The 14,599-nt window shown below is 39.8% G+C and overlaps 1 protein-coding gene across 9 annotated transcripts in view; it reads left to right on the top strand.

Moving 5' to 3' along the window:
* The window catches only part of SVIL (supervillin), a 133,474-nt gene that overhangs the window by 31,802 nt on the left and 87,073 nt on the right, over positions 1-14,599 (top strand). For 2 of the 9 annotated variants that reach the window (XM_064402517.1, XM_064402427.1), the window contains exon 1: positions 1,340-1,457. The exons of 2 other annotated variants lie outside the window; for them this stretch is intronic. In XM_064402517.1, coding sequence (XP_064258587.1) covers positions 1,394-1,457 — 64 coding nt within the window. In that variant the 5' untranslated portion in view covers positions 1,340-1,393. Of the gene's footprint in view, positions 1-1,339; positions 1,458-6,518; positions 6,603-14,599 lie in introns of those variants that run through there. 5 more of the 9 variants (XM_064402586.1, XM_064402829.1, XM_064402903.1 and 2 more) reach the window with 5 other exon arrangements.

Genomic DNA, 14,599 nt, shown 5'->3' with positions numbered 1-14,599 from the left:
TTTTGCTAATTTCTTTGAGTTGTGGATTCTGACTTCATCAGTAGCGTCTACAAACCTTGGTGTTTGTGACTTGCAACTGATACCTTTTCTAAAAACAGAAGGAGGCAGGAGAGAGAGCACTCTGTTTATTTCAACAACCACAAGCAACACTTCCAAAATACACTTGTGGTTGTATCGCAGAGTTATGAATCTTAGGTTATCTGGTGGTGAGTAATGTGGTGAGACAGTAGCCTAATATGTCCCTGCTTTTTTTAGAAAAGGTAGCTCTTATCAGAGGCAAGGAACACCGGTGTTTCACTCTCTGTGCTTGCTGAACCCTAAGGACAGATGTCAAATCTGTTGACAGTTTATGGTGCCAAGACACAGCACCTCCCTCTTGGGGTCTGACTGCAAGTTCTTAAGGATTTTGCAATATAGAAAGAAACAAATTCCTTTCCCCCTCCAGCTGCTCACCCAAATGTTCTTTTTAGGCTGTCCTGTGGTTTGATCAAAGTTAACAATGGATTGTGATACCTCTTGACCAGATAGATTTTTTTTTTCTTTTTTAAACACTATTATCTCACTAGAGAGGAGGCTCACAAACAGATTGTAACAGCTTTCCAAATTCTTCAGGCAGAGCCTAGATTGTACCAATTATTACACCTAGAGAATCCTGGAGATTAAGAAAATATCACTTAATTTTCCTCACTGCAGAGTTAAACCTGTAGAGTCTGGGAGTCTGGGTGTGTGTCTTTAGTAAAACAATAATCTTTTACTGTTTTGCCTACTTAAAAATAAAATGGAAGAGCAAATCCTCCCTGGCAAACCATGCCAGGAGATGATCAATTTGGGTTATAAATTGGGATTATATAGAGTTTGCATTGAGGATAAACTTGCATTGATGATAAACTGGGTTGGGGGGCATAGGCTTTGACACAAAACATGTGGCTTTATTCCCATGGACAGACAATGCAGCAAACTGGGGATTGCTGAAGACTGTGGGACTGTCCTCCTTAACCTGCCACCTTCTCATTGATTCAGAGTGCAGGGAATTGTTCATCCCCGTGGCAATAACATCCCTGTAATTTGTGTCTGGTAGTGAAAGAATAAATGATTTATTCTCCCAGAAAGACAGAAAGGCAGAAGACAGTTTGAGTTGGGTTTGGTTTTGTTTTTTTAATGTTGTTGGTGTTTGGTGCTTTTTTAAGATAAATAAAAAATCCTCTGTGAGTCATTTTAGGCTCTCACAGAAACTTGAATGTGCTAAATGGGTAGGTTCCCCTAGCCGAGCCAATGGGGATGGCCAGGCACAGGCAACACTTTTATCCCACGAAAGGGAGGAGGGGTGAATGAGCCAGAAGATATAAGCTGAAACAAAGCCATGCTGTCCTTCTGAGTCATTCGCATACACTGGATGGGTAAGGCTTCCTGCTTCCTGGGACACACAAGTGGGGTCATGATTCTAACAATGGATGCTGGTAAGTCGCTTTTTATTAAATTTGTCTGGGTTTTTTTTCTGGGAAGTCTCTCCTTCTCCTCCCCCTCCCTCCCCCCTCAGCTGAAAAGAAGCTATCTGCAAACTGGGAAGCTGAATTGGTAAATAAGGGAATGCTGAACCCAGACTTTGCACGCTGTGTGCACTTCACTGTGTGCTACCCTGGTGTTATTTCTTGGCTCTTACTCACTGGAGCACATATCCTCTCCTGCAAAGCAGGACCTCAGAATCAAAAGCCTGTCTGCTAATTTGTACTTCTGTCTTCACTGGGACAGAATCTGTGGCCTGAGAAGTGCTTTTGATGTCTCCCTCTCTTTGGTGATAGAGCTGATAGTGTCTGGAAGATACATTCTAGATGTTAGGCTTGTTGTGAAGGGATAGTGGTTAACTAATGTGTTGTCTGTGGCTTCCTCTGCTCTGTGTTTACAGAAATTTTGTATTGGGGAGGAAGAGGAAGAAACTGCTGTATTTCTGTGGTAGGCAGCTGTGTTTTATGTGCTTGAAGTCGAGGAAGCCTATGTTCTGTGGAAAAGCACATGCAGGATTTTTATTTTTTATTTTTTTTAATTAGGTAAAAACATGAAATCTTCAACATAGTTTCTTGTGTGATATGGAGAATGAATGTAGAGTGGTTTCTATAAAAGAAACAAGCAATCCCTGTCTTGCTTCTAGAGAGGGGGTGTGTTTCCATGTCATAACTTGCATCCTTCAAATTCCACAGTAATAAAAGACCTTGGATTTTAATGGTTATGGATAGGGCATAAAGCACCAGTGATTGTGCTGTGGCAGCATGCTCTCGGCTGCTCTTTCTCTATACCAGCTGCAAGCATGCCTGCTGCATTTTTAAGAGCTCTGTTGAACTTTTGTCAGCAGCTGGTTCAGCTACTTTTTTTTCACCACAATGAAGGAGTATAATGTGACATATTCGACAAGCTCTATTCAAAATTATTAACTTACTCAGGCAGATCTTGCTGGTCTGTTTTATCTACTTGTAACATACTGAGTTTACTCCATGCTAATGAAATGCTCACTGTCCTTCATGCATCTGAATTTGTTCAGTTGGGTATTTTCTAGGTCCTAAAGAGAAGAATGTCTGTGCCTTTGTATAGCTCTTTGACTTTACTGAGACTTCCAGAAGGTGACCCAACTGGGTTATTCATGCACAATTTAAAGGAGACAGCAAACCAGTTCATTTCACCCACCCACACTTAATTGAAGTTATTTTATTATTGTCTTTGTAGGCAACTAGTGACTCTTTTTTTGTGTTCAGGGTATGTTACATGCTTTGCAAATCAGTTAAAACCCAGGCTCTTTAACAGAGATGATAAAATTGAACACAAGTGTGAAAATGAATAAGATGGTGTATGGCTGACAATGTTCCATTGAGTGGAAGCTGATGATTTTGGTATTTTGGCTCTTCCATTAGAGTAGCTTCTAGAGGCCCTTAAAGCAGTTTGCATAGCAGGAATTGGCAATCCTCTTCTACCCTTGCCTGAGTAAGGAGGGTGGATGCATAGATGTAGATGTCCTGCCCAGTATTTTGGGAGGATGCCCTGGCAATGTTCAGAATTTACGTGCCTGTGGGAGGTAGAGATACAGACTTTGCCCACAAGACACTTCTTCCCCTTTGAAGTACCAGAGCTCCTGTACTGAAGTGGAGTAATTGATGTTTTGGGATGTAATGTTTTGGAAAAACTGGTGGGTTGTTAATAATATATGTTTGATAAAAATACCTTTTATTTGCATATACCTACATGCTTGCATTGTGCACTGTTTCTTTGCACTGTGAGGTGAACCCTGAAGATAATACTGCTCACCTATGTTTTGTTGGATCCAACCCTGCTTTTTTTCTCAGAACAATGTCACTGCACTGGTTTCTCAGTAATTATTATGCTCTTGTAGACCTAGTGGTAATTTTCAGTTATACCAACTTATATGGTTAGTAAACATATACTTTGGAAGCTTTTAATTCTGTGAGAATTCTTAAATTACAGTTCTCAACTTCTTTGTGGGAAAATGGTTCTAACTACCTGAAAGGAAACATTGTAATTCAAGTATTTATAACAGGGTATTCTAGTACTTCTCAAGTATATTTAGGTTACAGAAAAAAATATGCAAGCAATTTAGTGCCTTATGCCTTAATCTGAGACATGGATAGTGCTCCATGAAGTTTATCTGCTTAGTTTCATCCACCTTTTAAAGCTGCTCTTGCTGCTCTTGGAACTGTTTGCTTATTTCAAATTATGTGTTTGCTTTATAAGTCAGGGATAACTTCTTTTTTATGGGCATCAAATACTTAAGCTGCTTTTTAAGAGAACAGAGCTTGTCTTCCTTAAGGTAATTGTAAGAATACTTGTGCATCTGTTTCAAAATTTATTTAATGGGTTTGATTCTGCTGTGTTTGCCTTAGTAGCTTCTAATTTCTGCCAGGAAGAGGACATAAAATGTTTTGGACAGGGGGAATAAAAGGGAGAGCTGCAAGACAGAGTTGACAGTATAACTGGATTTGAAGCAGCTAGAGGCTGGGACTGTTGCAACAGCTGATTTGATCCTTCTGAGTTTCAAGAGCTATTTATGGTAGATTAGCTGTATCAAAGCTCTACTGTTCCAACCATAAAAGGCTGGTCCTATGTGAAGTTGCCACACTGCATTTGGCTTAGTCCTCAGAGGTTGGAGAGCCTATAGCTTTTTATGTGGATAAATCCAGTGATGGATGGAAATACTAAAGGCAGATCAAGGAATAACACTGTTGAGGACTTCAGATGGGAGCGAACTCTTAAAGGGAGATTTTCACTAATAAATTTTTTGCTCTGATGTTTGGAATCAGCACTTGGATATAGCTCCTGCATATTTACTGCATTTGGTGAACGCATGCTTTTAGGAAAGCGCTGTTCTAAATTTATCTGACTTATCTGAATCATCTTGACTGCACATGTACTTGCCAGCCATGCATGTTGATATTTGGTAACTTTTGTGAAGTCACTTTTCTGTTTTCTAAGTGGGTGAGTGTTAGGTTCTTGGGAAAAGAATCTTAACTGACGCGAGAAACTTCTTTAAAACAAGAATAATGAAGTACTTGGCCAAAGACAGCTACAGGCGTTATCAGTAACTATTTTGAGAAGACTTTGACCCCTTTTGCTGCATCTGTACCTTCTTTCTGTCCTCCTTGTGTAAAGGCAGACAAGTGGATTTTTTACAGGATTGTGAAGTAAGTAGCACCTCACTCGGGCAGCTTGCACACCATTGCTTGAGCCAGTTGTTGGTGAATATTCACAAATGCAAGTGGGTTTACTCCAGCCTGTGCATGCCAGTCCTTCAGCCTTCCTTAAGGCATTTTGTCTTTTTATTCTCGTGGTTTTGCTTAGAAGATGAGTTCATTCTGCTATGAATGGAAAGTCCTGTTGCTGGTTGTTTTGTGTAATGTGTTTCTCTTTTCTTTTTAAGTTTTATTATGTTAGCCTTAGCCACAGCCACAAACTGCTATAAGAACATTTCTATAATAACACAACTTTTGGTGGTATTTTTCTCTTGTGTTTAAGAAGTTCTATAAATACATGGGAGTACTGTTGCATTGGATAACTGTGCTCTATTTTGAGACTTGGAGCATTCTGAGGGAGACTTGCTCCAACTTTCCATTCTCTTAATTTTAAGCATTACCAGGACACTGCAGGTAGAAGAGGTAGAAGTTATTGGCACTGTTTTACCTTCTTCTCCTGCAGGAATATCCTTGCTCACAGTTCCTTCAGGCATTTGTTTCAGAAAATTTCCAGCATTGTCAGGTTGAAATGCAAGTGGGTTTATTCCTGCCTGCTTAAAGCAGGGGAGCATAAAGGACAGAGGGATTGGAAGGCGAGTTTCCTTGCTTCAGGGATATTCCAGTATTCCAGGTGTTGTATTTTAATCACCAGAAACACAAGAATAGTATCCTTGACCAAAAAAAAAAAAAAAAAAGAAAAGAATGCTTCTCAATTGCCCTTTCAGGAACTAGCAATTTAAGGCCACCTTCCATTTTATTAGGATTATAAATCTGTGTTTCTCTCAAATGGATCTAGAATTTTTGTTCTGAATTATATAAACCTTTGTTGTAGCCTGGAGAGTACCAGAAGACAGAACATGTCTGGAGCATTACTATTTTAAAACCACTTTGAGTTTAGTGATAGGAATATTGTATTGGAATAAACTCCCCCATATAGTGAATCTTTCTCCCACAGACTTTGTTAGATATATATTTAAATAATCACCTGTATCTGCATATTTTATAGGAGGTTGAATCCTTCCACCTGCAGAAGCAGTGAGGGTTAGGAAGAAGCTGCCTGATAAATATGCTCCTTCAGACATCTTCTTCATTTTTGTATTATATAACATATGTGTGCTTCAGTCTGGTACTGAGTTTTAAATGTTTTTACATTGCTTCCACTAAAATGAGTATTTTTAATAAGCATCCATTTTTATATGATCTGATTTTCTTTTCCTTTCCTAAATATATTTTAAAAAGCAAGTTGCTATAAATTGCTCCACCATTTTAATATGCCTGTTGTGTTCCTGTAAACTTGATAGAAGGTGTCAATGCCTTAAAGTCTTAAAACAGACCACAGAGACTTCAGATATGGAAGTTAGATACCACAGAGTGTGCAGTAGCTCTTAACTTGAGTTTAAGACTTAAGTGCACGAAGGGTGGAATGAAGGAAGCATTTTGATTGATGAAAAGTAACAATATCAGCTTCTCTTTGTGCAGCAAAGGTTTAAACTTGTTACAGCAGGTAGATTTTCTTCCCTACCTCAATTTAAAAGTTAATTCTACCTCTCCTATGTTGTTTTGTCTTGATTGCATTGCTAAATGACATTTTTGGCAAAAAATTCCAGTAGGAAGGAGGATTTCAGATTTTCTCTGAGCTTTATTCAGCAGGACTATAGCTATGCACCTGACATTTCTTCACTAAATTCTTTGTATTTGATACTTTTTATGGAATAAAGGTAGGGGGGACATAAAACAGTTTTAATCTGTCTTTAACTATGCCACGTTTACTTTTTTACACAGAGAAGAAAGATTACACTGTAACTCCCCAGAACTGTCTGGTAGAGGAACATGAAAATGGTAGTGCACATTGCTCCTTCACAGTGAGTCCAGGTAGGCTCAGAGATGGTGGAGGTGAGCCATTTGTGACCAAGACATTTAGGCAGGTCACTGGAAACTTTTGCCAGTTTTCTGTTTGGAAAGTGTCTGTCTTACACATTACAACAGAGTATGAGCCGAGGTTTCTCTTGTCTCTATGTTGAGGAAGTGGTTTGAAAGCTGTATATAGTTTAGTACATTTGTTTATGCAAAAGGTGATTAAGAATGTGTGGAATTTGTGGTTTGTGGTTTTGGGGGTTTTTAAATACAGCATTGTCATTTTACCTTCTTAGAACATGTTCACAAGATGAGGTGTCTGTGAAACCTTTAATATAATGAACAAAGGAGAAAATTGCACAAGCTTATTCAGTTTAAATTGCTATTGTTTGAGTTCATGTTTGCTCCTCAATGTGTTGGCTGTTGTGGATGGAAATTTTACTGTAGTTTTCAGGAGGCAAAAACTGTGGAACAGTTTGCAGGAACAGGGTAGCTGAGATTATTCACTTTGCAGAGGCCCTGCCTTCTGCAGAGGGTTTTTCTTGCTGAATGCAAAAACCTGTTTTCTGTTTCTTCATGGAGAAGCCTCCATTTGGCCACTGCAGGGGAACAGTGAGCTTGCAAAGGAATTAGTGTGCACCATGGTCTCACCTTGTTAATTCCCTGCTTTTGCTATATTCCCAACTAGGCACTTGAGAGTTAATGGACACATTGGAAGGTCGTGATTTTTAAAGAGCAAAACATGTCCTACTTGGAGTCTGCCTTAAGCAGATAAGAATGCATTGGGTAACTGGTGGTAAAAATGCTTCTGATGTCAGTGATTCACGTGGTGGTGTGTTGAAGGGAGTCTTTCAGTACAGAGGGTACAGCAATTATGCATTAACTCTTTGATTATTTATTTGGATTTAGTTGATGGAAGGGTCTCTCTTTGCTCTAATGATGCCAGGTTTCAGAGTTTTTTTAAAAAAAAAAGTGAAGTCAGTTTTCAAAGACCCAGATTAAAATTATTGGCTTTTCATGTACACAAAAAAATCATCACAAAGAACTTGGACATCAAGCATCATATGTCGTAATATTTAAGGCCAGATTAATTTCTAAAGCAATTTGAGCCTCCATCAGACCATTATGAAGGAAGTGTGCAATTTTCTGACAGAACTGAGCTGTTTGACACCAAAAAATGCCAGCTGTTACCAGTGTCTGGTACAAAGGGACTGCACTCAGGTGTTAGTCCAGAGATTGTGTGCCAAAGTACTGTGAGAAGTAAATGATATTTCTGTGGAGTTAATGACTGCCAAATGTGCTCCTTGTGGCTTATACCTGTAAAACTCTTGGCAGGCAGCAGAGATGTACAGGATTTAATTCTTGTTCTGTTATATCAGCCTTAGATTTAGACAAAATTACTGTCTATTCCCTCAAATAAAACAAAGGTAGCACTGTCTCCCATCAGCTCTCTGTTGCAGCATGAAGGACTGTGGATCACTGTTTCAAAACAGTCACACCAAATGATCTAGAGAATATGCAAGTCAGATGTGCTTCACATGTGACTTTTTCAATCTTTCCCTTTCTGACAAGAAGCCCAGTTAAGCCTCAGAGACAGCTACAATAACTCTTTAACTCTTAGAAAATAATTGCCCCAACTGTTTATGTTAGGGTGAAAAATGGACAGTATGTCAATGTCATTTTCCATTAAGTGGCAACTGGCCCCAAAAGCAAGGGGAAATCCTACTGAAAGCAGCATTTCAGGCAGCTGTTGGCATTCCAGCAGTGTCTAGGGTAGGATAAGCCTAACCCTGCAGCCACAAGTTACGTCTGGGAGTTGAGACCTGGGTTCACTTGGCTTTGGTGTCAGTCATTGTAACACCTGCCTGCCTTCAGTTCCAATAAAAAAAACCTGCCAGATGTTTTAACACAGGCAACTGGAGCTGAACAACCAACACAGTTGTTGCTCCAGCAGCACTGGATTTCACATTTTTACCTCTTCCATTGTGAAGAGGAGCAGCTATTTTTTGTGGTGTGTAAAGCTAACCTTGAATGATATATTGTAGTCAAACATACAGAGCATTTAATTCACTTGAAAAGCAGGCTCAAGGCTTTAATGTTGGTAATTCTAAGCAACTTGAATCTGAGGCAAATAAAGCTCACTGCTTGTCCTAGAGTTAGTTTTTACTCACCTGTTTCAAACAAAAGAGATATGCTAGCTCCCTGAGTTGCACTCAGCAAAAGCTGTGTGTTGTATGCTTTCAAAATGCAGCTCAGTCCCTGTCCTTTCATTCTGATTGGATAGTAAGGATTGGCTTGGCAAGTAAGGAAACTTCACATTTATAGATGAAGGTTGAGTTTTAGAATGGGAAACTTTGTATCTTTTGTAAAATTAACCCCGGTCTTTAAAGGCTGCATTACAGATTTAAAAAACAAATTCTCAGGTTGAAGTATCCCCTATTTCTTTAAATTTCATTCCTTAAACTAAACTTTAAAAAATAGCACAGAATATGTTTTGGTTATAGAGCTCTGCATACTAAAATACTCTGTTAATCAGTACACAGATATGTAAAGGTATTCTGCAAATGTAATTGTGACAGATGCAGTTTTGACATTGTTAAAATGCATTGTGAGTTTATATGTGGAAACTGTAGCTCTGCAAAAAATTGGCACTGCATTTTCAGTCAACCAACTGTACTGAGAATGAACAAAACCATTAGAAGTTTTCTTGTGGTCAGTTCTGCTTACATAGCAATCATCTAGAATTGTGTTTCAACCGACTAGAGTGGTTTTATATTCAAACACTTGTGGAAGAAACATCTGTTTGCAAAAATTGTTTGTATTTGATGTCTGGACAACTTTTATTTTTTCTTTCCCCTCTTGTGGATATTTCTAGAAAGGATAAGGGTCTTTCGGCTTATTTGGAGCAATAAGGACCAACTGAACTGACAAAGGTAAATTTTATGGAATAACATGTAAATCTACCCTTGACATCTGCCAAGGATTTTGGAGGAGTGGGGATCAGGCAGGTAGATATGTGTGTGTACACATCTGTAAAGGGTAAACAAACACAAATAATGTTGCTGCCCTGAGCAGCTGCAAGTGGTGCAGTGAAGGGCCAGGCAGGCTCAGAGCTGGTGCCAGCAGGGTTGGAGTGCAGGAATCTATACCAAAACTTCATCTGGGCTCCTGATTGTTGTGTGCATCTGAAGAGTGAATCTGAAGATCACCTGTCCAGATGGAGATCTTGCAGTGGTGGGAATGGCATGTTTAAGATGTAGAAAACCTGGCTAAGGTTAAGTTCTTTTAAAAAGTAGCCAAGAAATGGTTGTCTTGAAGTGCATCACAGCTTAAAAGGACAGATTTGATGATTGCATGCTCATTTACAGCATAGTGTGCCAGATAAGAGATTAGTGTTCAGATCAGAGGAACTCTGAAAGGAACTGAAAGAGCTGTGAAGTTAAAAAAAAGCTCCTGTATATGCAAATGTTTGGCATTTCTCTTCCGATCAGAGGCTGGCAGCCTTTGCTGTTCAGTCATTAAATGAAGTCACAACCCTTTATATGTAAGAGCTATGTTTAGGTGGGCAAAGAAAAATGATCCATCCTGGCACTTACTCAGAGTGAGTCATAGAGGCCTAGATTTTCTGGTGTTAATCGTGTTTCTGGCTATTGGGACTATGTATATTTGCTAGCTATGAGGATTTGTAAGTGTTAAGTCAAAGGAGAAAACATAGCATCAACACTTCTGTCCAACATTTTGTTCTCTGAGTAAGTAATGTGTTCCAGACATATTAGTTAGGATTCATAGCAATTACTGATTGCAGGAAAGAACATAAAATCATCCATGAGACTTTGTGTTCTTGGTAGCTGTCCTGCTTTAAACCGAGAGGCCAGGAGTGGCCTTGCTATTCATTTGCTTGTAGACTGGTGCTCAGGGCTGTCTTGAAGTGGACTGAGGCTTCAGGTGGGTAACTTTCAAAATGAGATCTTTGTTTAAGGCCAGGTTTACCAATTTTGTTCTTCTGACTACTTTAGGCAGCTGATGATTTGGATTGGCAGATAGGAACAGTGGAAGTAGCAACCTGGCTTTAAAATACCAACTGAGGAATCCTTCCCACTTGCCCTTCCATTCCCAGTTTGCCCCAGAACCACTCTCTCAAATAGTATCAGTTGGATACATGGCTACAGAGATTAGGGAACTGCTCTGTCCTGACAGAAGTTTTCTCCACTTCTCTCAAGTCCTCTGGGTTGCTCAGACCTGCTCACCATGGCTATGTCAGTGTGGGTGTTGAATTAGCAGCAGAGGAAGAGTGGGGCTTTGAAAAGAGTTGCTCAGTGTGGGAGTGAACGTGTAGGACAGGTGAGGAAGGAACACTGTGTTGGCTTGGGTTACATGGCAAGAGAAGAGATAAAAACTGGAGGGCCAGTGAGCTCCGTGAGGTTCCTCAGTGCTTTTCTTTCACCTCATCAAGTGGGATGTCAACATTTAAATGTTTGTGGTGTGAGATCTGTCATACTCTGCTCGTGACAGCCTGTTGATTTAGAGACTTAAGCAAATGCTGGTAAGACACGTACGAAAATGTGTTGTGTGAGTGTTGGGCTAATATTGTTATACAAAAGAGAACTTCTGCTTTATTTTAAGGCACTATATTGATTCTTGGACTAAGTCTACCCATGTGTCTTCTAGCCCAGTATTAAAACTGCCCACAATCTACTTGCCTCTGTGTAATGCCTCTGGAAGAGTGTCATGAGGACTTAAGTTTGAACAGACTTCTCCTTGAAATTACTTAGTTCTGCACCTTTGATTTGAGATGCATGCAAACTCTTTTCTTGAATGACCAAAGCACATATACTATCTATGCTGGCTTGTTTGGGCTTAGGTAAAAATAGGCATAAGTAAAATTGGGGCAAAATTTTGAATTGTAACTATGAAAGAATTATATTTGATATCATAAGTACTTCAACGTTTAATTGAAGCCAGCACAGAAGTAGCACATTGGTAGTGAAATATTAAATAGACAAATATTTTTGATTGAAGCCTAGGGCCCAGTAATTGAGTAGAATTTTATGAGTGACTTCAAGTGCCTGTGAGGGATTGAATGCAGACAATGAAATGTCATGACAGCACAACTCCATGGAAGTCAATTGTCAGGAAAGAAGTGACTCCACACATAACTGTCTCAGCAAATGCTTCAGATAAATCAAGAATTGTTTGGTTCACTTTCTTGTACTTCCTGGTGTCATGAGTGGCCTTCCACAGCAGGCCACTTGCTCCCTGTGCAAGACTTTGGCAAGACAGAGAGGAGAGAAGTAGGAGTTGAGATGGAGGATTAGGGACGAGGCATTGAGATGGAAAAGGCAGAGGTATCTTCAAGGGAAGCACTTAAAGAATGAGAATAAGCTAAGTTAGAAGGAGCCTACAAGGATCATGGAGTCCAACTCCTGGCCCTGCCCAGCACCATCCCCAAGAGTCAGAAGAGGAACTCTCTCATGTTTTTGTTTCTCCTGCCTTGATTGGATAAATGAGCTAGTTTAAACAGGATCTTCAGACACCTCTGCTGGGAGCAGACAGGGTTGATATGCTGGGATAATAGTCTAAGATTTAATCTAAACATTGCATCATGGGATTACACCCTAGGAGCCGTAAATGACTCGTTCTCAACATGACTTCACTTACATGACCTGGAGCCTGGCAATGCCTCATCCGGTACCTGGGCGTGTTTTACTCCTTATACAGATCTTTGACTCAGTCTGTAAAACACAACCTGCTGCTCAACTGCAGAGTCTAAAGAATGGTTTGAATTCAAATGAGTTTCGGGCTGATTAACACTTCTGAATTGCGTCTCTCTTGTGGCATGTAACAATTAGTTGAATTACCATGACGTTTTCTGGTGTCTATGTTGCTTCCACGAGCACAGATTTTTGTGTTAAGCACTTTCACTGTTACCTGGGGAGCAAAGCACAAGTGTGTCCCTTGCATCTTGCTAAACTGGTGGGCAAAATGAAAGCCAGTGGAGCTGAGATGAGCCCTTCTGCCTGCAACAGGATTCCTCACTGCATCTCCTGCTGTGCAGACATGTGTGGATCTTCCTCCACAGAGCAGTAATTTTGTCAGCTCACTGGAGGTTAAGTGTATGCAGTAGAGTTCAGTAAAAAAACAATGTAGTTGGTGGTACTGTTCCCATGGCCATCAAGCTGTACTCCCTGTGGGTGGTCCAGCAAGGCAGACAGGCTCAAAATGTTTGGAAATATGTACACAATTTAGGACCCTGAAGCTGGCCAACATGGCTGTCTATCCTACAAGAGTATTGGGTGCCAAAAAAAATTGGGCATTCAGCTTTATCCAGCCCATCATGTTTTTCTTTGTAGCTAAAAGTCTTTTTTTAAACCACCTGCCAAGTGTTGTAGCTGTTTAGATTTAAGGGTTGACAGCTACCCAAACCTGATTTTATTGCAGGCTAGAGATTTAACTGGCAAGCCACTAAAAAGAAATAAATAAAGGGACTTGATGGTGCTGTAAGAGTTTGCAGGCCAGACTCAGTTTGGATTTTTTTCACCTACTTTTGGACCTCTTAGCAAAGCAACAATCAAGCTTTGGGGTCAGATTCTTAAAGTAAATGATTTTAAACTTCTGTTGTTTTTAAAAAATAATCATAATAGTTAAAAAAAAACAACATTCTGCTTCTAAGGAGTTTCCATACAAGTGAAAGGCTTGCTTTCCCCTGCACCACAAAGCAAACAGGCAGCTTGTGACTTTGACAATAGGTCTTTGTGTTCTGAAGACTTAGCATAAATTATTCTCTCCCCAAAGAAGGCTAGGAAGCTAAAAAACAAGTGCAGATAAGCTGGTTTCTCTACAGAAGCCAAGCAGAAATAGTGTAATTCAACCACAGTGACGTGTGCTTGCTGTGCCCTGACCAGTGTCCAGGACTGGCTGCAGTGCAGAGCTTTCCCCCAGGCGCCGGTGGGAATTCTCAGTAGCCTTCCCAAACACCAGTCTCTGGCCAAAGCTGTGACCTGGGAGCTAGAGGAAGCATCAAGTGATGATTTCTACAAAGCCATTTTATTTATGGTACTTCAGGCTTTCTGGATTGGCCCATAGGCCATTGTCTCAGTCACAATTTTAGCCTTTCCCTTTTTAAAATAGGATCATGATTACATCCTTCAGGACTTCTAACCTTTTTTCTTCACTGTTTCATTTGTTGATCTCTAACTTCTCTTCCCTTTGCCTTCAGGGATTATATCCTTTTTATTACTTGTTATTCTTTATCTACATTTCTCTTCTCTTTTTTCCTGTTGAATAGTCTGCAGGTTCTCTTTGGAGATGCCTTTAAATATTGCATTTGCCAAATGGTGCTGTTGGAAGATATTCTTCCAAATTCAGAGCTTTTCATTGTTCTGTAAATATTTCGAGCAGAAACAGAAACCAGAAGGTTGGAATGCTCATTTATGACAGATCAAACCTTTTACCTTGTTTGTTCTGAAGCACTGGTGCTGAGGGGAAAATCACATAATTGCATAAATTGTTGTAAGGTAAGGCTTGACAATAACTTCAGAAAGTTCTAACTAAATTTGTTTTGTCAGGAAATGACAAAAGTAGTTCTGAGCTTTGCTGAGCTGCCTCTTTGCTGGCAAAGGAGAAATATAGCTAAGGAATACATAGGAGAAATGACACTATTTGGCTTTCTAGTTTTGCTTTACAGTTTGCATAAATATTAGGAGGAAGCTTCTAGCTTAATAATACACCAGGTTTAATGCATTAAATGCAGCCTTGAATTTCACATTCCTTACAAGCCGTGCTCTAAATATTTGTTGTGCTATTCAGATTCATAACAGCTTTTGATCTACCTGCACTGTGAACTTTTATTGAGCTCTCCTTTTGGAACTGGAGATGCTTCACATGTGGTTCACATTGTGGCACACAGTAATGTCTAAGCCAGTGGCCTAAAACTTCAGCACTGTCACAATTTGGAAAACACAAAAAAACTGTCAAACAAATTACAGCTTGTGATACAGAAGAAATGTTTATGCCTC

Source organism: Passer domesticus, chromosome 1, assembly GCF_036417665.1.
Source record: "Passer domesticus isolate bPasDom1 chromosome 1, bPasDom1.hap1, whole genome shotgun sequence".
NCBI lineage: Eukaryota > Metazoa > Chordata > Aves > Passeriformes > Passeridae > Passer > Passer domesticus.
Note: the sequence above shows the minus strand (reverse complement) of the source record. Positions and strands in the feature narration are given on the sequence as shown.